Source organism: Zingiber officinale, chromosome 11B (genome assembly GCF_018446385.1).
Source record: "Zingiber officinale cultivar Zhangliang chromosome 11B, Zo_v1.1, whole genome shotgun sequence".
Taxonomy (NCBI): Eukaryota; Viridiplantae; Streptophyta; class Magnoliopsida; order Zingiberales; family Zingiberaceae; genus Zingiber; species Zingiber officinale.
Window position 1 is genome coordinate 68395818 of NC_056007.1, and position 21831 is coordinate 68417648.

The window sequence follows — 21831 nt, forward strand, 5'->3', positions numbered from 1 at the left end:
CTCTTCAATTAGATATAAGTCGATTGATATCCTACACCAGTTGAATGGAGCACGCGAGTCTCACTCTCTTCTATTCTCTTTCTAAGGTCACCAGTCGATTGATAAAAACCATCAGTCGACTGATTTCATCAGTTGAGTCTAGCAATTAAATCGACTTGCTTCTGTTCAACTGCTAAAACCATCAGTCGATTAATCAAACCTATCAGTTGACTGATACCTAAGTTTGACAAATATAGATCTCTAAACGAGCTTTGTTTCACAACAAAAATTACCTCGTTCTAATATCTGAGTCAAAAGTTATGTCCTTCAGAAATTTGCTATATCGAAACTTCCTCATTACATACCAACTTTATATTGGACTTCTAACCGCCAAGTCTTCAGCTCCCAGATGACCCGCTTTGGACTTAATCTAATTCCCAACTAGGTTTACGTAGTTTTCAACTAGGTCTTCAACTGTCTAGCCCCGCTAGGACTTTCATTATCTAGTTCCCAGCTAGGTCTTCCACTGCCTAGCCCCACTAGGACTTCCTACTGTCTAACCTCCAGTTAGGACTTCCCATTATCTAACCTCCAGTTTAGACTTTTTGTTCTCTAACCTCTAGTTATGACTTTTTCATATAAGTATTCGGTCATCCCTTGACCTACTTGACTTCTCTCTCACATATTGTTAAACATCAAAACTTAAGCTCGAACTAACCCGAGTCAACATTGACCCGAGGATGATTGCACCAATACCTTTGAATGTGAAGTTGGAGCAAGGAGTACACTCTAGCTATGTCCCATGACATGGGCATGCTCCTATGGCCAAGAAAGATAAAGAATGAGGTAGAAAAAAGCTCAACACTGACTAGTCATGCCTCATCATCAAGCCAACACATGATGTATTCAGGAAGAAAAAGACATTCAAAAGATCATCAAAATGAAGTTTTAATCAAGGAATATACTCTGGCCATATCTCATGACACAAGCATATTCATACGAAAGAAATCAAGCATAAAATAGTGTTAAAATGGAGCCAACGAATTCCACTAAGGCTCGAATGTGCCAGTGGGCATGACCATGTCAATTCTAGCTATATTCTAGTGTTAATCACGGCCAGGCCGTGTCAGTGGGACCGACAGTGTCAGTCTCCGGCCTAAACTATAAATCAAACTTCAAACAATTATAACTTTCGTCTCAATTTGAACCACGAGTCATACAACCAATTAAAATGATAATCTCAAGTTCTACAAGTTTACTTCAAGGTCTAACCCAAGAAAACTCGGTCTAAAGGGTGAAAAATCAGTTTTGGCAGAACCTAACAAATTTGGCAAATTTAGACAATTTGGGGGCAGATATAAAAGGTCAAAGAAACCTTTATCAGGGTTATCTTGGACCACGTGGGCTCCGCCCCCTTCCTTGGGAGAGGATTTTTCTCTCTAGGGGAAATCCTATAGTAGTCATCTTCATCCATTAAGATGATCCATCCACCATCAGAGCTAAAAAATACTTCCAAAGACATCGACATCGCAATGATAATCATTCTCTTCTCTCTATTTCATTTATTGAGTTGTAGATTGCTATTTTCTTTATCTCTTGATTGTATTTCCTTCTCTATGGAGTAGATCTCCGGATTCTAAGGGTTAGGAATTAGTCCTTTTGATATATAAATATTATTTTGCTGAATCTATTGAGTTTAAATGTTTCTTATTCAATGGGACCACTTATCTTCCCTTGATCATCTTTGCTCTAGACCTTCTCTTAAACCTTTCTCTCTTTCTCTCTCAACTCTCTCTCTCTCTTTCTTTTCTTGTTCTCATGACCGCACATAATTTAGATTGTATAGATAACTTGCTTTGCTAACTTAGTTAGTGCTTAATCAATAATCCATCAAGATTGATATTTTATTACTTGATAACATAACTGTGCACTTGCAGTTAGACAATAAGTTTTTAGCGTTATTGCTAGGTATTATTTTGATTAACATTAGTTGACTAGAAATTTAGTTAATCTAGATTTCTTATTTTCTTTTCTTTTCTCTTCTTTTAAGCCTTCTCTATATGATTGACAGGGGATCAAGCTTATGACCATAAAGAAACTCTTCTTGAAAAACAACCCAAGTTTTTCTATCATTTTTAATTAAATGCTAACCCCCTACTTGGTTTTTATTATTATCTAATATTCTTTTTGTAGTATTCAAAGATTAGGAGGAGTGTGAATGTAAGATAGAGGGTGACTTCATAATATGAATAATTCAGACATTTGGCACATATTACTTGGTAACTCCCCTCACTTTTAACCTTCTCCATATTAGATTTATGATTTTCATTGGGATAATGAAAGATTGAAGTTAGGGAGGAGGGGGGGGAGGGTGATTTGTTAGTTAGAATGCTTTGTTAGCATAGTTAGTTTTTAGCTTAGATCGATTAGTTTTGTCATGTTTTTGTAGGATCGAAAGTGCTAAAGAGAGGGGGGGTGAATAGCGCTCATGGCTTTCACGTTCATTAAGAGTAAAGCACGCAGTGAAAAAATAAAAACAATATACAAGCACCAAGGATTTACTTGATTTAGAGTCTATGACGACTTCTACTTCAAGGCCCGCATGTAAGAGTGCTTTCGATGGGCAATCACTATAGCTTCAGAAAATATTACAATTTTGAAGTACAATATCAATGCAAAGATTATACCAACATGTAAGAAATAAGAATTGAATGTTTCTAGTTGTCGGAGTTGAGTTACGACATTGTCGGATCGTTCTTTGAGCAGCACACAGAAGAAGGGTTGCAATTTCAAGTTGTGTATAAGATGTTGCTCGAACCAGGCTTAAATAGCCTGTTGAGGGCGCCTCCTGTTGGTTAGTCGTAGGAAGATCGTACCGGTTCCACTGTACAAAAATTTTATACAAGTGTCAAACCTTTCCTAATAACCTATTGTGTTATTTAGAAATTAAATTCGGAATCACAAACGGAACTTAACATTATTGATTACAAATTTAACTTATCTATTCTTAATAGTTTAAATTTGGATCGCAAACGATGCTTAACATTATTGATCCAAATCTACATATGTTATAAATTCAATTAAATATTAGTTTCAGAAATCGGCTTCCAAGTTAAACATGGTGAGGCACTAGGCCTTCTTGGATATGGGAGCAACCACCACTTCCTGGACAAAGTCTTTCAAAGAAATCTAATATTTAATTTCCTTATATAACTCTAGGTTTAACTAAAAAGAACAATCGAATCACAAGATCGAAAAACAAAACAAAAGAAACACAACTTCGAATATCTAATCTGAAAATCTAGAATCACTAGCCTCTTGTGTTTGGAATTCATACAAAGAAGAAAAAACTAGTATGATGCGGAAAACAATTACTAGTTATACCTTTCTTTGTAAGCAAATAACCTCTTGATCTTCTACCGTATTCCTCTTCTAATCTTGGATGTTGTGTGGGCAATGATCTTCCGAGACGAGAACCACCAAGCTCCTTCTTCCTTCTTCTCCAAGTTTCGGCCACCAAGACTCCTCCAAGGATGTAGAAGTTTGGCCACCACCACCAAGCTCCAAGGGATGCAAGAGCAAAGCCTCCTTTCTCTCCTTCTTCTCCTAGCTAGAATCGGCCACCAACAAAAGCTCCAAGAGAAGGATGATCCGGCCACTAAAGAAGAAAAGAAGAGGAGGGAATAGGGCCGACCACACACCAAGGAAAAGAGGAGAATAGAAGAGATGTTGTTGTGGTGAAGGCACCTCTACCCCCTCTTTTATTTCCTTGGTCTTGGCAAATAATGAAATTTAATTGTTATTAAAATTCCCTTATATTCCCTGCCTTTTGTTATTAAGGAAAAATTAATTAAACTTTCCTTTTGACCATGTTATGGCCGGCCACATCACCTTGCTCCAAATAAGGAAAGTTTTAAACAAAAAATTAAAACTTCCTTATTTGTTTTCGAAAATTTTAAAATTAAAATTTCTCTAATAATTTTTCCCTTTATAGTAAGTTATAAAAGGAAATTTTATAAATTAAAATCTCTCTTATTAAAATATATGGATGATTTCTAAAAAGAAAAGTTTTCTCTAAAATTAAAATCTCCTTTCAATCTATAAATAAGGAAAGATATCTAATCTTTCTTTTAATCTTTTGTAGAAAACTATAAAAGGAAATATTTAATTTTCAAACTCTTCTTTTAAATTATTGCTTCCACATAAGGAAAGATTTTAAAAATAAAAAACCTTTTAATATGATGTGGCCGACCACACCATGCTTGGGCTCCAAGCATTCGCCGACCACCTACTTGCCTCAACCTCTTGGTCTTGGCCGGCCCTAGCTTGGGCTCCAAGCTAGCTTGGCCGACCCCCTTGGGTTGGGTAAGGAGTAAGTATGTGGTGGGTATACATCTCTATATACAAGAGACTATGATAGGGACAGAGAGGAGGAATTGGTTTTGGTCTCCCGATGAAATTAAGCTTCCTGTGTTCGCCCTGAACACACAACTTAATTTCATCAATAATAATTTATTCCACTAAAGAATTATTATTGAACTACTGCACCAATTCTAAATTACATTTTAGGCTCCTTCTTATTATGAGTGTGTTAGTCTCCCTGTGTTTAAGATGTCGAATGCCCACTAATTAAATGAGTTACTGACAACTCTCTTTAATTAATATCTTAGTCCAAGAGTAGTACCACTCAACCTTATTGTTATGTCGGACTAAGTCCACCTGCAGGGTTTAACATGACAATCCTTATGAGCTCCTCTTGGGGACATTATCAACCTAGATTTCTATGACACAGTTTCCTTCTATAATCAACAACACACTCTATAAGTAATATCATTTTCCAACTTATCGGGCCTTTTGATTTATCGAGCTAAATCTCACCCTTTGATAAGTCAAAGAAATAAATACTAAATATATGTGCTTGTCATCATATTAGGATTAAGAGCACATATTTTCATAATAACTAAGGTCTTGTTCTTTTATCAAGTCAATATAAAAAGAACTTACCTTAAATGATCCTACTCAATACACTCAGAGTGTGCTAGTGTAATTTATTAGTCAAGATAAACTAATACCTAATTACACAACGACTATTCCAATGGTTTGTTCCTTTCCATCTTAGTCGTGAGCTACTATTTATAATTTATAAAGAACCGATAACATGATCTTCTGTGTGTGACACCACACACTATGTTATCTACAATATAAATTAATTGAACAACTACACTTAGCATAAATGTAAACATCTGACCAATGTGATTCTTTTATTTCAAAATAAATGTTTACAAAAGATAGACTTATAATATACACTCTAACACCTCCAACTGCATGGAGGGCGCCTCCAACCTGTCGAGTCAGCCGGGTTGATAAACTCCGCAACGCCCGTTGCTTATCCGCTTGAGAGTGCCTCCAAGCTCCATGGAGGGTGCCCTCCAAGCAGCGTCCAGGGCGCCTCCAAGCTCCATGGAGGGTGCCCTCGCGTCTTGCTACGGGGATGTTGACCAAGTCATCCGAGGCGCCTCCAAGTTCCATAGAGGGCACCTCGGGACTGTTCATCTGAGGCTTTTCTTGTGCAATTTCCGTCCTGCAAGGTATGTTAGTTTACAAACAAGGTATACCCTGCAAAACAAAATTAGTACAATAAAATAAGATAAATACAAACTTATTTTGATAGACTCCGGACTGTCCGGTTCTGACTTCGGATTTCACCTCCGAAAACCCTAGGTCGAATCGATGCATACTATTCCCTCACCGGGGAACGCGTCCTCACCTACTCCACTCAGGAGAGTTTACTTGTTTACCATATTGATACTCCAGACCAACTGGACTTTCTGCCTAGGGTTACCACCCCCTAGGACCTAGGGTTATCACCCCCCTAGGGTTTTCCTCAGCCTAAGGTTACCGCCTCCTAGGACCTAGGATCACCACCCCCTAGGGTTTTCCACAGCATAGGATTACCACACCCTAAAACCTAAGGTTACTGCCCCTTAGGTTTTCACCACCTAGGGTTACCACCCCTAGGACCTAAGATTACCACCCCTTAGGGGTTCCACCACCTAGGGTTACCACCCCCTAGGACCTAAGGTTACCGCCCCTTAGGGTTACCACCCCCTAGGATTTTCCACCTGCCTAACCGCAGCTAGGACTTTTGCCTAAGACAACTTAGGACTTTCCTGCAAACTCAATAAACTTTATTAGATAACAAGACAACTTAACTTTGAACCCTTTGACATAATCAAAATATAGTTTCGATCGTCGGACGCTTTTCGCACCAACAATCTTCCTCTTTTTGATTATGACAATACGGTTCAAAGTTAAGTAAAACATAATAGATAATTAAGGTATTTAAGCATGAGCATAACTAAAATAATTCATAAAAATTTCCTTATGCTCTGCCTTTAATAAAAATTATGTTTAAATTCTTAACTTTGACTTTACTCTCTCCCTTTGACATAAATAAAAAATAATACTAAGTAGAGAGAAAGTTGTAAAGATAGATAAATTTTTAAATCTTTAGCTCCCCCTGAAAGGCAACACTTAGCTTTGAAAATAATTTCTTTGAAAAATACTTAGCTAAATTAGAAATTCTGTGAAAATACTTAGTTTTTTCAACAAAAACTTAGATAAACTTAAACTTTGAAAATTACTTAGTTGAATATAGTTTTGAAAATACTTAGCTTTTTCAACAAAAACTTAGCTTTAAAAGAATTTTGATAAATAGTTAGGTTTGAAAAATATGTTGATAAAAGCTTAGCTTTAATACTTAGTTTTATGAAAGTTTTGAAAAAGGCTTAATTAAAAATACTCAGTTTAAAAAGGATTTTGATTAAAACTAAGTTTTAAAAAAATTTGATAAAAACTAAGTTAAGTACTTAGCTTTGAAAATACTTAGTTTTCACAATAAAGACTTAGCTAAATTTTGAAAATAATTGTTTTGTTAAGTACTTGGCTTTTATAATAAAATTTGATAAAAACTTAGTTAAGTACATAGCTTAAAATTCTTTTGATAAAAATACTTTAGCTAAAAATATTGTGAAAAAAAACTTAGCTTAAAAAAATATTTTTAGATAAAAAGCATAGTTACAAACTTAAAATTTTTCAAAAATTTTGAACTTGCTTTTTCAAATAAGGTTTTGTTTTTAAAAAAAATTAAACACTGAACTTCTTTTAAAAAAATTGAAATAATAAAAATAAAAATTAATGGCTTAACCTTCCTTTCACTCCCCCTTAATTAATGCCAAATGAGTGTTTTAAGTTTTAGGGTATTCTAGAATCCAAGCATGAGTAAATCCATAAAAGTTATTTTTCCTGATTTTTCATTTCACCCATTCTATTTTATCAAGCATATTTAGCTTATGAGTGTGTGTGAGACGGAGTTAAGTTTATTTTTAATTTTTTTCAATATTTTAAAATATTGAAATTAAGATTTAAAATATAAGTTTGATTTAAGCATTTGGCAATAACTAAAATTTTGAAGATTTTGAAAATATATTGAAAATTAATTAAGTTTTAAATTATAAATTTACATATTAATTATGATTTAAAAATTAATTATATTTTTGAAATTAATTATGATTTGGAAATCATTATAATTTAATTATTATTTGAAAGTAATTAACATGATTAATAATCAAATAATTAAATTTTTTTTAAAATTTATTAAACTTTTATAATTAATTAGATTTTGAAATTATGATTTTGTAAATAATATTTTGAAATTAATTAAAATTTTATAATTGATTAGATTTTGAAATTATGATCCCGTAAATAATATTTTGAAATAAATTAAACTTTTATAATTAATTAGATTTAGATTTGGTTAACTACTTTAAATCTAGGTCCATCTCACCCTTTTCTAGATTTTCAATCAGGGAACCTTAATAGTTTTGTGAGATGGTTAATTTAATCTTCAATTTAAATTCCAATCTAAGAATTGATTTACAATTGAGTTAGATTTAGGTTTTAAAATAAGTTAATTAAATATTTATTTCGATGATCGGCTTCCAGGCTGTGGTGAGGCACTAAGCCTTCTTGGATATGAGATCATCCACCACTTATAGACAAAGTCTTTCAAAAAAATTGAATATTAAATCTCCTTATAGTAACTCCTAAGTCTAACTGGTCAAGTGTAAATCAAGCCTAGGTCCTTATCTATCATAGTCTAAGCATGAATAATAAAAAAACAGTAAATCAACTATCAAACAATTCTATTTTATGATAAAAAATGATTTTTTTATTGGCTCCCCCTGGATCATAGCCTTGATAAGGTCTATCAAGGTAATGAATTTGGTCATTGGTGATCCAATATTGACCAAGTCCAACTTGATTAATCAAGTTCGACTTGGGGACTCATGCTTAGACTATTTTTCTATCAGTTCTATTTACAAGTGATAAGTAAGACTTGTATTTTCATTTAGCCTTAAATCAAAGTCCGGATCGGTTGTAGACGACTTTCTGTTTTCCAAGAATCATATCAAGATTCTTGGAACCCAAGGTGAACTATTCCAACGTGTCCTTAAGTTTCTTGACTTGAGTTTTCAAATTAGAATTTTCTTCCTCAAGTTGTTAGACTTGAGTTGAACTTCTAATTTGAACTGGCTTAGTCAAAGAACTTAGGTTAGTCTCCTCCTTAAGGATTATTACCTACTTTTGGAGTGACTTGACCCAGATGTTGGATTTGGCCAATTTCTTTAATAGATATGAAACTAACTTTTCTAGATCGTCTACTTGAGTACCGGCGAATAGAAAACTTATAGTGAGGTTAGGCCCTTCGAAAACGAATACAGATCCATGGATTCGCTTGGACTCGATTTCTGATTCACTCTAGATATCAGACTCGTACTCAGTTTCAGCAACGTTCACTTGTACCTCTAGAGTAAGGAAGCTTGCTTGCTCGTGTTCTTCTTCGTCGGGCTCTTTCGATGACTCGGATCATGTTGCCTTGAAGGCTTTCCTTCTTCCATGCTTCTTCTTCTTCTTTAGTATTTTTCGAACTAATATGATTAGTTTGGTGGTGATTTCATTTTCGTCGTCATCTGAGTTTGGTTCTTCTTCGGACTCGGGTTCAATTTTGCGCTTTGCTTTTGCTTTTGTTTCCCGGGTTCTGCTCGTACATGTAATCAAGGCAATACCTTTCTCGACCCTTGTAGTATTAGTCTGCTCATGTAACTCAAATTCAGAAAATAGTTCATCTAATTTAATTAACGACAAATCCTCATATACTTTGTAGGCGTCCACTATTGATGCCCACAATGTATTTCTCGGAAAAGCGTTTAGTGCGTACCTTATTACGTTACGGTTCTCCACCTTCTGTCCTATCACATGGAGTCTGATCAGTAGATCTTGTATGCGAGCATGAAGCTGGCTCGCTAACTCACCTTCCTGCATTTTTATATTATATAATTTATTTAAAATTAAGTCTCATTTGCTTACTTTGGTATCGGAAGTGCCCTCATGTAGCTCAATCAATTTTTTCCACAACTCCTTTGCACTGTTGAAAGGACCAACCCAGTTCATCTCTTCTTTGCTTAGGACACATTGGAGAGTGCAAGTTGCTTTTGCATTGGCTTCAATCTTCTTGCGGGTTGGTACATCCCATTTGTCGCAGGGTTCAGTGGGAAATGTGAATCCATTATGGATTATTATCCACATTTCCACCTGAGTCTTCATATGGTACTCCATTCGGCCCTTCCAGTAGCCGAAGTCTTCGCCGGAGAAGAGAGGTGGGCGGGCTGTGCTATAGCCTTCTTGATGGACTATTGAAATAGAATCTCACACACAAGCAAAAAATACGAATGTTCCAAGACTTGGTCTCGGATTAATAGTGCGGAAGAAAAATAGAAATAGCAATTCACTATTTTTTTAAAAAAATTAATAATAATAAAATATTAAAAAATATTATTACAAATTTTTGAAAACATGATATTTCACTAATATCGACCAATGGTGAAAAGATGAAAATAGTGTTTTCAAAAATAGTTTTGGAGGGAAAAATGAGAGACGTACCGATAGTTTTCAAAAATAGTGTTTTATTTTTAACAAAAACGGACGAAAAAGCGACGAATAAGAATGCTCGAATAGTAGTTGTACCGATTCAGAGCGACTCCGCTTTGATACCAATTATATGATCGAAAGTGCTATAGGGGGGGTGAATAGCGCTCGTGACTTTCATGTTCGTTAAGAGTAAAACACACGGTGGAAAACTATAAACAATATACGAACATCAAGGATTTACTTGGTTCGGAGCCTGTGACGATTCCTCCAAGGTTCGCACATAAGAGCGCTTTCGATGGACAATCACTATAGTTTCGAAAAATACTACAATTTTGAAGTACAATATCAATGCAAAGATTATACCGACACGTAAGAAATGAGAATTGAATGCTTCTGGTTGTCGGAGTTGAGTTATAGCGTTGTCGGATCATTCTTTGAGCAACACATAGAAGAAGAGTTGCAATTTCAAGTTGTGTATAAGCTACTGCTCGAACCAGGCTTAAATAGCATGTTGAGGGCGCCTCCAACTGTATGGAGGGTGCCTCCAACCTGTCGAGTTAGCCGCGTTGATAAACTCCACAACGCCTACTGCTTATCCGCCTGAGAACGCCTCTAAGCTCCATGGAGGCACCCTCCAAGCAGCGTCCAGGGTGCCTCCAAGCTCCATGGAGGGCGCCCTCGCACCTTGCTGCGAGGCTATTGACCAAGTTGAGCTCACTGAAACCCAACTCCGGCTTTCTCCTCAAGTACGTTTCCTCTCGGCTTCTCGTCCCTCAAATGCGCCGCGTGTGTCCTTCTTATTCCTCCGGTATATTCTTCCGCAGCTCCTCATCCCTCGGATGCATTCATGTTATCATTCTCGCTCGTATTTTCTGCTCAACTTCTTGTGTTCCTAAGTCCTTGCATATTCAGACACAAAACATCAAATACACAAAGTTTAACTTAACTCAATTAATTACATTAAAACTAACCCAGAGTACTTACGGTTTCATGTCATTATGAATTCTCTAGCTCCATCAACTGGATTTAACCGAAACCTAGTCAAAATTAATTATAGACCTAAAGAGTTCGAAATGATATAGAATTAAATTTTATCTATTCATTTAAAATTCCTAATTATATCTATACTTTTAAATATTAATTTGATAATAATAATTTTTTTAAATATAAATACGTCTTTAAAAAATCTATCTATTTTAAAAAATAAAAATTATCTATTGTAATAATGGATTGAGGTAAATGAAAAAGAATAAAAAATATCATTTTAAAATTAGGTATATGATTTAGATATTTAGGCAATAAAAAATTGAAAAACTTTCTATTTACTTACGAAGTTATATATATCAAACTGCTCTTCTTGTATGACGTCATAAGTCACTAGACCACCGCGGCACCGCCTCTAGGGCGCCAAAGAAAATGTAGTCCTCGGTGGAGGGCGTTATGGTAAATTTGAGTTCCTCAGCGTTACAAAAGAAATGGGAGGTCCGCTCGTGAACCTTTCATTAGGTTTACTTGTGGTCGTCTTCCCTTTCTTTTTGTGGCGGAGCCGCAGCTGCAGCCTCCTCCTCCTCTCTGATGCCTCACTCCTAGCGCGCAGGTAAAGCTTTTTTAGGATTTCTCGTCGCAACACAGATTTCCCTTCTCACTTTCGCCATCCGATCCAGTAACAGGTGCTTGGCCGAGTCTATCTTCGTTGATTCCTTTGGCATTCACAGTTTACTCATGGGTTGCAATCATTAGATTCACAGTTTACTCATGGGTTACAATCAGTGTCTTTTGGTTTTTTGGAATCTTCGGCACTTGGTTGGATTTCTGTCCAAATTTGCCTTTTAACCTCGTCCGTGCTGTAGGGTTTTGCGTAACTAAGCTAGGTTTTAGAGTCCGATCACTGAAGAAATACTTAGACTCGATTACCTGCCTACTTTTTTAAAAAATTATTTTCACAGAATATATTATATATTGGCGGTATAACTTTCTCGTGAATTGATCTGCAAATCTGTAACTGCTGTTCGTGAAATTTGAACTTTCCGACCACCCATATGACGGTTATCAACTTTGTCCTCCAATATCCTTTTTGGGAGGATGTTTTAGCAAGTGGGGCTCAGTTTTTCTCTTATGCTTTCTGAATAGGAATAAAACAATTTATGTCTCATCAAATTTACTTATTTGTAAGCTCATGCTGCTTTGTATGGTGATCTTGATCCCTCATCAAATTTATTTATAATTGTCCTGTGCTTCCTACGAATAACTATTTTTTGGTGGGAGGTGAAATGAATTTCTTTCACAACCTGCTCACTAAAATGCTGCAGATCAAAGCTTCCATTCATTGTGTCTCAAGGCACAAGTTAGTAAAATGGCAAAAAAGAAAAATCCTATTGTCTTCATGGATGTGACAATTGATGGAGATGCTGTTGGAAGGATGCTGTTTGAGGTATTCGTCTAATAATTTTTTTAACATGCCATAAGATTTATTTTAGGTTCTTACTCTCTACTTGATGTAGATTAGAATGTTTAGCTCTTGCCTGCATAAGCAACGCAATCTGAGCTTAGAATTTGTTATCTTGCAGCTTTACGCTGATATTGTTCCAAGGACTGTTGAAAACTTCCGAGCACTCTGCACTGGTAACTATATGTCAGGAACTAGTAATTACATTGTGAGAGTTTATCTGACTGTTTGCTCACATTCTCACAATCTTTTTGTCTTTTTATATGCAAAAAGAAATTCAGCACTGTTTGTCTCTTTTGCATCATGAGAGTTCATGAATCTCATTAGCTTTATCATTGTTGATTTGTGTCATGTTTGTCAGGGGAAAGTGTCCTCCTTGTATGTTTTTTTGCTTTAAAATTTATTATCTCATCATTTAGAAGTTTTTTCCTCTCTTTTTCTGAGATATTTGGGCTTGAATTGACACTGTCAATCATGCACTAATAGAGGTGCATTCTTGTTTACAGGTGAAATGGGATATGGATCAGTCACTAAGAAGCCCTTGCACTACAAGGGATCACTCTTCCATCGCATTATTAAGGGCTTTATGGCACAGGTGCATTATTATTTTTTCCACTGATTTCTGGACTTGTGAAGTTATAAATGTTGTTTTCTACCAGCCCTTGTTTAAGTTGTAGTCAAATGGTAAATGATTATTCTTAAGATATTATTTATAGTCTGCATGAAACATTTCTTTCATGTTAACCTTGTTCACCTACTTGTTCCATTGAATTTTATTTTCGTATGGTGCTTGACATGATGATTATCTTGGCAGGGTGGTGACTTTTCAAGACGTGATGGTATGACCTACATATACTCTCCTTTTTCAATTATTTAATCATAGATTAGGTCACGATCTAAATGTTTATACTTTTTCATAGCATGCCTGTTTGCTTTGGTTGATTGGTAACTGATTACTGAAGAATTTTTAAAGTCCATGAATCTAGCAAATCTGCTTTATGTCGATTGCACAGATGCTTGATAAAAATATGTGTACTCTGAACATACTTATTCCAAAATATTTACATGGAGGCTGCCTTCTTGTTCATATTTTTTTTTTGACTCACAAGACTTAACATCTTATCCGCTATCATGTAAAATAGTTATACTGATGTATGATACTGAAGGCTGTTAACTAAGCAATAATGATGGACAAATAAAGTCTAACCTGAGTTGGAAAAGTTAAAACAAATGTTTGTTTAAAAATCTCAGCTGGCTTAAAATTTTCTGTTCTGCCACACATTCTTTTGATTAATTGCATGACTGCCTTGGTATTTTTATCCTTGCTTGCTGAAATGATGTAATTATTTTCAGATGCAAAATAGAAAAACAGGAAACTATATATAGGAAAATCTAGGTGTGGTTAGTTTAAGTTCACCTAAGTTGTGTATGTTTTATTCCCTTTTTAACAAAACTGCTGAAAGTTTAAAGAAAATGTTACAATAAGTACTTTGGAAGAGAGTTGTGTTATTTCTTTGACTGTTGGCATTTATTTGTTCCTCTTAGTGAATTAGTATATGCATGGACAATGGATGTGCATGATTAATGAGATTTTTGGAATTAAGAGTTACAGGAGAACCATACTTTTCAAAGCTGGCATGTTTGTTAGATTTGAAGTAAGTTGCTTCTTGCACTAATGCACAAGGAGCTGGTGTATCGTTGCTTGTTTTCTCTAATCTTTCTTTTTTATCTATCATTTTCAGTTTTATTTTTTCTACAGTTATATAAGATGACAATTGAGTTGTTAGGGTACAGATTGCAGCCCTTTTTTTTTTTTTTTTTGACTTAATCTTTATACATCAGTTACAAATGCAGATAATGTCTGTAATCTTCATCTTGTTAGCTGATGAATTTTGCTTTCTTGAATATTGATAATCCCTTTGCTTTAGGAACCCGTGGTGAGAGCATATATGGTGGAAATTTTCCAGGTGAGTTTACATAAATAATGTTGTAGAATTTGCATATTCTCAATGCATACTAATTGTCTTCATCAGAACTAAAACACACTGTTTGGCCTTAATATGCCATTAAGCTATATAATGAATCTTGCTTGTGTTTGACAGAAAGGACATGAGAGCTTCTTGTGGTAGGTCGGTATATATATAATTTGATTAATTAAGCATTCCCTGATCTTCTCTTCGTCTACTCTTTTTATGTGTGTTGGATCATGGATGCAAATGTTACCGCCATTCAGACATCGGCACTAGTGAACTGCTAACACCTATTCATCGTGTGTAGAAGTGTTTAGAAATGCCCATGTGAGACACAGGTCTACACTCATTCGTTACTCTTACCCAGTCTAGTAATATAACCACTAATACAATCTTATGATTTTTACATATAATTTAATTTACTTTCCTGGTAAAAATTATGATTATGACCACTTTGTACCTAATCAAATGATCAACTTACCATATGCAAGTTTTAAAATTCGTAAGATCATAGGCTATAGTAATACCCAAAACTGTACTATCTTATTTCTTTTCTTATGTCCAAATCCTTCATAAAACTTGCGTATTACCCATATACTTTTCCTACAAATCCATATAAAACCCCAATTATATATACATTTTTTGTCATAGATATACCATGGATCATTTCATTCTATTTCTCTCAAGATTCCTTTTTGATTTGATCAAAGAATCCGACTTGAAAGGCATAAACACTTTATAGCATTTAGTATCTCTTTTACTTAATTGACATAGGCAATTCTCTTAACTTTATTGTTATCATCCTTATGTGCAATAATACTTCATTTTTATTCAAGATTTCTAGTATTTTACACTTTAGAACATGCGTTATCTATTTTTTTTTTATCTTTCCAATTCTGTTTGTTTATTGTAAGGATATTATGTATATTTTCTTCTGCTTGTTGCATCTAAATCTAATCCTTTTACTGTGTGTTTCTATGATCAAAATTTTTAGTCTAATACTGTAACCATGAATTAGCTTCTTTATCCATACTAACCCACAACAATTCAAGAATCCTTGTTTATTTTGAATCACATCCTAGCATTATTGTGCCTGAGTGATGAATGCTTCTGGTCTTCTGGTCCTTTTGGCAAATGTCAATGTCGCATGACCAATACAATTAAGAGCTATGCTTATTAGTTAAAATACTGTTTACACTGGCTATCAATACTTAATTCAGCCTGATTTTTTTTTTATTTTGTTTTGGGACTGGCATTGACCATTTTAAATCTACTTATATTCTGTTTTATTATTAATACGCACATTTAATTGGTTCAGTAGTTTCATAATGCACATTTCACACTTGGAACTCAATAAATAAGATAGCCAAATATAAATTGCATGAGTACATTCAAGGATTAAGAGAAAATAATGAAGAATATTTTTTTAAATAAATAATAATAATTATATATATATTAAATTAATAAGATAATTTTATTTAGGCCTATTTAAATTATCCCAATTATGATTAAAATTATTAATATAAAGTTTTGATTAAATCTTAAGTTAAAAAAAAAACCTATTTTAATCGGTGATCGGCTTTGGTGTTTCGGCGTCGAATACGTCGCCAGATGCAACGTGTCTAGATGCGTCACCTAAGCCCGACGGCGAGTCCGGACCTGTCGCCTAGGCCCGATGACGAGTTCAGACTCATCGCACATGCCTGACGTGTCGCCAGGCTCTGAATAGGAAATGCTTTACCGTCGCCTAAACACAAGACGATGCGGTTCAAGGCGGTGCCTCAACCGCCATTTGGAATACTGGGAAATAATAGCATTGAATGATAGCTAGTTAAGCTTCCCCTACAGATGGAGTTCTTATGATGAGATGCCAAAGGAACCCTACCTTCTTTAGCAACTATTACCTGTATGCAAATGGGAAAAGTCTCAGTTAAAAACCGTACTGAAACAATTTGAGTTTATCAAATGTCCTTGCATCATGCTTATCTTTTGGCTCATACATGATGTTTATTTTCTTTTCTTCTACCGACAATAGTAGTAGTTGGTATGTTCCAAATGTGGGTGTTTCTCTTTACTTCTGCTGTGAATGTTTTGCTTTGGCGTTCTATTTTTTTAATCTTTAACTTGTTGCCATTCCTTTTTTCCAGATGAAAATTTTGTTGTAGACCATGATGGTCCTGGTCTTCTATCAATGGCAAATGCTGGTCGTGATACCAATGGTTCCCAGTTTTTTATCACTTTAAAGTCTGCTCCTCATCTTGATGGGTTAGTTTTGAGTTCTTTCTTTATCCTGGTTCCTATTGTAGTTTCATCTTTCATTATCTTATGTCGTGATATGTTTATCTGATAAATTTTCACATGAAGAGTTGAACCTATTTGATGCATCATAGGCAGATGCTTCTGATGATGTGGTTCTTATTACAATGATTTGCTTCATGAAGTATTCTATCATATGCACATGTTCGCTTCTACTAATACTGATTGTACCACATTTTGTTTCTTTTGATGCATGGAACATAAAAACATAGATCCATGCTGGCATTAGAGATTTTTGTAGTAATGGTGCACAGAGTTGTCCTCACTTATCTGCCTATATATGAGAATTTTTTCTTGTATGTTTATTAAAGTGCATGAACTTGTTAAAGATACATCAACTTCTGGATTCTGCAAAGTCCATGCCACCGTACTTACTGTACTTCACAGATTATCTGATTCTAATGTGTTCTTGGTTGTGCCCTTTGTCAGAAAGCACGTTGTTTTTGGGAAACTCATACTAGGACATGAAGTATTGAGGAGCATTGAGAATGTTGATGTTGATGGTGACAGACCTGTTGTTCCTGTGAAGATTGTTACTTGTGGGGAGCTTAATGAGAATGTGACCATCTTACATGAAAATGGTACTATAATTTGGAAAGGCTTATGTTTTTCACTAATGTTTTTCTTTTTACACTGGTAGCATATGTTGTTCGTTTGCTACCTGATCCTGCTATTGCTCTTCAATTTTTTATTTTGGTTCAATTCACAACATGGTTGCATATGGATTATGGACAGACGAAAACAAAAGTATGAAGTCAAAGAAAGCTAAGGATAATGATGCTAATGATAGTCATGAAGGACGACATAAAGGGCGGCATAAGAAACCTAAAGGAAAAAGGAAGAAAAAGAAAAGAAGATATTATTCATCTGAATCAGATAGTTCATCTGACACAGATATTCAATCATCAGAAACTGATAGTGATTCGGATTCATATACATTGTCTACATCTGATACAAGCAGCTCGACTGATGACCGGCGTCACAGAAGGAAAAGATATTCCAGAAGAGAAAAGTATAAACAAAAACAAAAAAGAGAGAGAAGACGAGAGAAGAAGCGCAGAAAGCGTGAAAGGAAGTCTAGGCACAAGGCAAAAAGGTTTTCATCTGCCTGAAGTTGATACAATATTGATGCTCTATATTGTTCTATCTTTCCGAGATGCTTTGGAAGCATCATTTTCTTGTTTAATTTATCAGAAAAATAAATTATTTTGCCATAAATGATACAAGGATGCTGGATAGTGAATCTGAAACAAAGAGTACCTATGCAAGCAGTTCTGATGATGATGGAAATCACAAAGGAAGTGCACGGAAGTCTAAGAAGGCCTCTTCACATATTCCAGGTTTAGTTTCTTGCCTTTATTGTGCTAATACATGTAAATATTTCACAGCTTTGGTGGTTAAGTTCATAGAACATTGCTCGAAGAAAGATAAGAATGGAGCTCTATTTAACTACACAAAATAGAAGGATATGTAATTCACACTTCCTTTATTCCCTTCAGTGTGTTATTGGTATTCATGAAGAAGTATGTTTTCCTTTCTATTTTATACTGTTATTTTGCTCTTAAATTTTATGTAATCTTCGTTAAACCAGTCAAAATTGAACCATTGCAAGTATAAAATGAATGTCATTCTATATCCTGGAAATTATGAAGTGGTTAGGGTATTGTTTTGAAATCATTGATATTTGATTCTATATTCCGTCACTTTTGCTTATATCCATCTCCTTGGGCGTGTGTTCTAAAGGAAGTAGATGCTCTTATGTCTGTATTTGGAAGTTTCTTTGTACTTTATTACTTCTAAGAGTTCATTGACAGCTGGTTCCATTGCAAGTAACATTCTAACAATGTATTACATCTTTTTCTTTGTATAATAACTTTCCTGCTAAATAAATAACACTATGACTCTGATCATTTAGGCAAATATCATGATTGATTCTTTTTTACTTAATTTCCTTTAATTCGTAAATAGTGATACCTGCTAAAATGTTTATTCTTTTCAGATGAAGAACAGCCACCATTACTCAAGGAAAATGACACTAATTTTCATGATAAGGAGTCTGTTATGTTAGAGAAACTTCTTGGAGAGGAGGCAAAGTTGCAAAGAGAAAATGTTGGACTTCAGAACAATGGCAGTACAGCCATGAAATTTGAGAGAAATGAGGATGAATTGCCTAATTTAGAAGTCAATACAAAAAAGTATAGGTCCCTGAGCTCTCTCTATGTTAAAACTATTCTTACTGCTTGCAGTTTCTTGCTGAACTGCTTTTTTTGTTTTACATTCTTGAACACAGGAATCATTGCATGGGTCTGAACCGTTCTGTGAGCAAGAGTATGAGCATCAGTCCAAGGAATGAAAGCCGAAGTCCAAGCCCAAGAAGGTCAATAGGAAGGAGTCCACCCCAAATGGATCTCAGTAGAAGTCCTATTAATGAAGCCCGAAAGAATAGTATAAGTAGAAGCCCGCCTCATAGAGGCATCAGCCGAAGTCCATCTGGAAGAAAACTTAGGAGCTCTGTTAGACGAACTGTTAGGAAAAGTCCAGTTGGGGATATTACTAGAAGCAAAAGCAGAAGTCCAGAAAGGTCCCTGCAGCAGAGAAACCCCAGTGCTAGCCTGGAGAAAGTCCCTATACAGCAAAGCCCAAGTAGAACTTCGGTTAATGAAAAAAGACATAGTATTAGTCGAAGCTCAGGAAAATCACTGCAACAAAGAAGCCCTAGCAGGAGTCCCTTGATGGCTGTAAAAAGCGTAAGTAGAAGCCCGATAAAGTCTAGCAGTAGAAGTAAAAGCCATAGCCCTGTACAGGTTCATTCAAGAAGAAGCATAAGTAGGAGTCAGGGGAGCCCTTTTCATAAGGCTAGCAGCAAAAGCAAAAGTAGGAGCCCTGTGCAACCTCGTTCTAGAAGAAGTCTCAATAGGAGCCAAGGTAGCCCTGATCGTAGGGCAATATCACCACCACCAAATCGCCGCAAAAGTTTGTCAAGAAGTATTTCTCCAGATGGATCTCCTAAGCGCATAAGAAGAGGTAGAGGTTTTAGTCAGCAATACTCATATGCTAGAAGATACAGGACTCCATCTCCTGATCGTTCTCCAGTTAGATCACATCGTTTTGGTGGACGAAGTGATCGTGATAGGTAGTGTATCATTATGTTGATCAATTTTGTTTGTCTCTGTGATCATTCTTTAATTATCATTTATGGCTATGCTTATAATTTTTTTAGGTATTCAGGCTATAGAACCTATCACAATCGTTCTCCTCCTAGACGCCATAGGAGCCCTCCCAGGGGAAGAACACCACCAAGGTAATGTTTACTGTCTAACAATTTGTTATATGTTCAAGGTTAGAGATGATTAATTAGTTTGAAAAAATTCTGGAGAAATAGCAAAAGATGCTACTTGTTACAAAGGTTAAGTATTTATCTAGATGAAAACTTATAATTTTATGGCTGAAGATTGATGAGATAAAGGTACTTGAAGGTTGATAGCCATTTTCCATTAAGTTGGTGCTGTATTAAATACTACGTTGAGTAAATAATATTGCATTTCCAACTTCATTGTGTTGCCTTTTGTAGTGCCATACGTGCTTTCTCAAACTTCTAATATTGTAGAAACATCCTCTTTTTTCTAATGTGTCACTAGTAGTTACTTGGACTCCTGCATTGTCATTTGCGATGCTTGCCAACTTTTGCAGATCTATCTGGTGGAATTTTCACTGTCCATTAGTTAATGTTGCAAGAATTGTTTCATATACTTGGTTATTAACTGAAACAAAATTAAATCTGGATAGAATATACTGATGTAAGTCATAAGTAAATTTTGCTTCTAAATGTTTTCAATTGAGAAATACAGAATCAAAGCCTAGCAAGCATCCTGATAAATCTGAACAATTTTCTTCTATGGTGGATTATTACTATCTTTTGCATTTCTAGGACGTCTATTTGCATTTCTGTATTTTAGGTTTAAAGAGAATATTTCAGCTTGGGGCTTCTTCAGGTTGTTGTTCTAGTTATTATAATACCGATAGATTGAAATGACAGACAGGTGTTGAGTTAAATTTGATCCGGACCGGAGTATCCTGTTAACACTGATTTGTGAAGTTGGTCTAGAAGCTTGGGATCTCTGGCTTTGTATATCTTTTGTTAATCATATCTGCTTGTTTCATTCTTAGATAATGATATATTTCGTCGTGTAGGTATCGTGGTAGGAGGAGCCGTAGCAGAAGCATATCTCGCAGCCCTGTGGGCTACCGTGGTCGAGCAAGAGGTGATTATATTCCCAGCCCCGCACTTAGCCGTTCTCCAGTTCCGGATAATTCAAGATCACGTGCTGCCTGGGACAAAGTTCGATCTGAGAAAAGGAAATCAATTTCGAGAAGCAGAAGCCCATCTGGTTCTAGGTCAAGGTCATTGTCGAGGTCCAGGTCTCGCTCCCCAGATATTACCTCTCCAAAGCGCTCGAGCAAGGACCTGTCAAGGTCACCATCTACTTCTGGCGGTAAGAAAGGGTTGGTTTCATATGGAGATGCCTCGCCTGATTTTGCTGGGAAATAGAAGAGGAAGGGCTATTATCATATGCAGAATTAGTTTTGCTTTGCAAGCAGCTGGTAGTACAATGGATTGTCAAGGAATGCATTACATCACATGCACGAGGAAGTGGAGCTTTTGCAGTTTTGTTCAGATGTTCTATTAAACCATGTGCTATGAGAAATTTCCTTTTACTCTAATATTCCTGAGCAAGATGCCAAGAGCAGTTGTTTTAATATTTGGCGGTTACCTAACTTAGCTTACCTTGATTCTGATGGATTTTTCTGTGTTTTGAGGACCCTATCAAATGAGATGCCTTGCTTATTTGACGGTGGTTACCTTCAAGGAGCAAATTATGGATTTTTGTGTTTCTTGAATTGTAATAAGAGGTGATTATGTTTGTAACCTAAAGGGAGGTAGATTACGTAGTTAATTTATAATTGATCCTCAAGTTAATTAGGGGTGGGAGGGGATCCCGTAGACTTGTGTTTCTTCAAGAACCCTATCAAATGAGGTCCCTTGCTTGCGTTATAACGTCTCATAAATATTTATTTTAAAATAAAAAAGGCAAATTCAGTTGTAGCAAAATTCTCGCATAAAAATATTCG

General features: G+C 35.4%; 1 protein-coding gene across 2 annotated transcripts; it reads left to right on the top strand.

Moving 5' to 3' along the window:
• Nucleotides 1–11423: 11423 nt before the first annotated feature.
• LOC122034810 (peptidyl-prolyl cis-trans isomerase CYP95-like) lies at nt 11424–21561 on the top strand. Of its 2 annotated transcripts, none has more exons than XM_042594165.1 (14): nt 11424–11566; nt 12279–12400; nt 12537–12591; nt 12922–13010; nt 13230–13254; nt 14344–14382; nt 16533–16650; nt 17131–17282; nt 17437–17797; nt 17929–18041; nt 18701–18896; nt 18992–19834; nt 19922–20002; nt 20893–21561. In XM_042594165.1, exons 2-14 carry the CDS (start codon nt 12323–12325, stop codon nt 21248–21250), a joined length of 2508 nt encoding a protein of 835 aa, XP_042450099.1. In that variant the 5' UTR covers nt 11424–11566; nt 12279–12322; the 3' UTR covers nt 21251–21561. The 2 variants fall into 2 exon arrangements, with proteins under 2 accessions (XP_042450099.1, XP_042450100.1); XM_042594166.1 differs by lacking the exon at nt 11424–11566 and adding an exon at nt 11620–11639.
• Nucleotides 21562–21831: the final 270 nt, after the last annotated feature.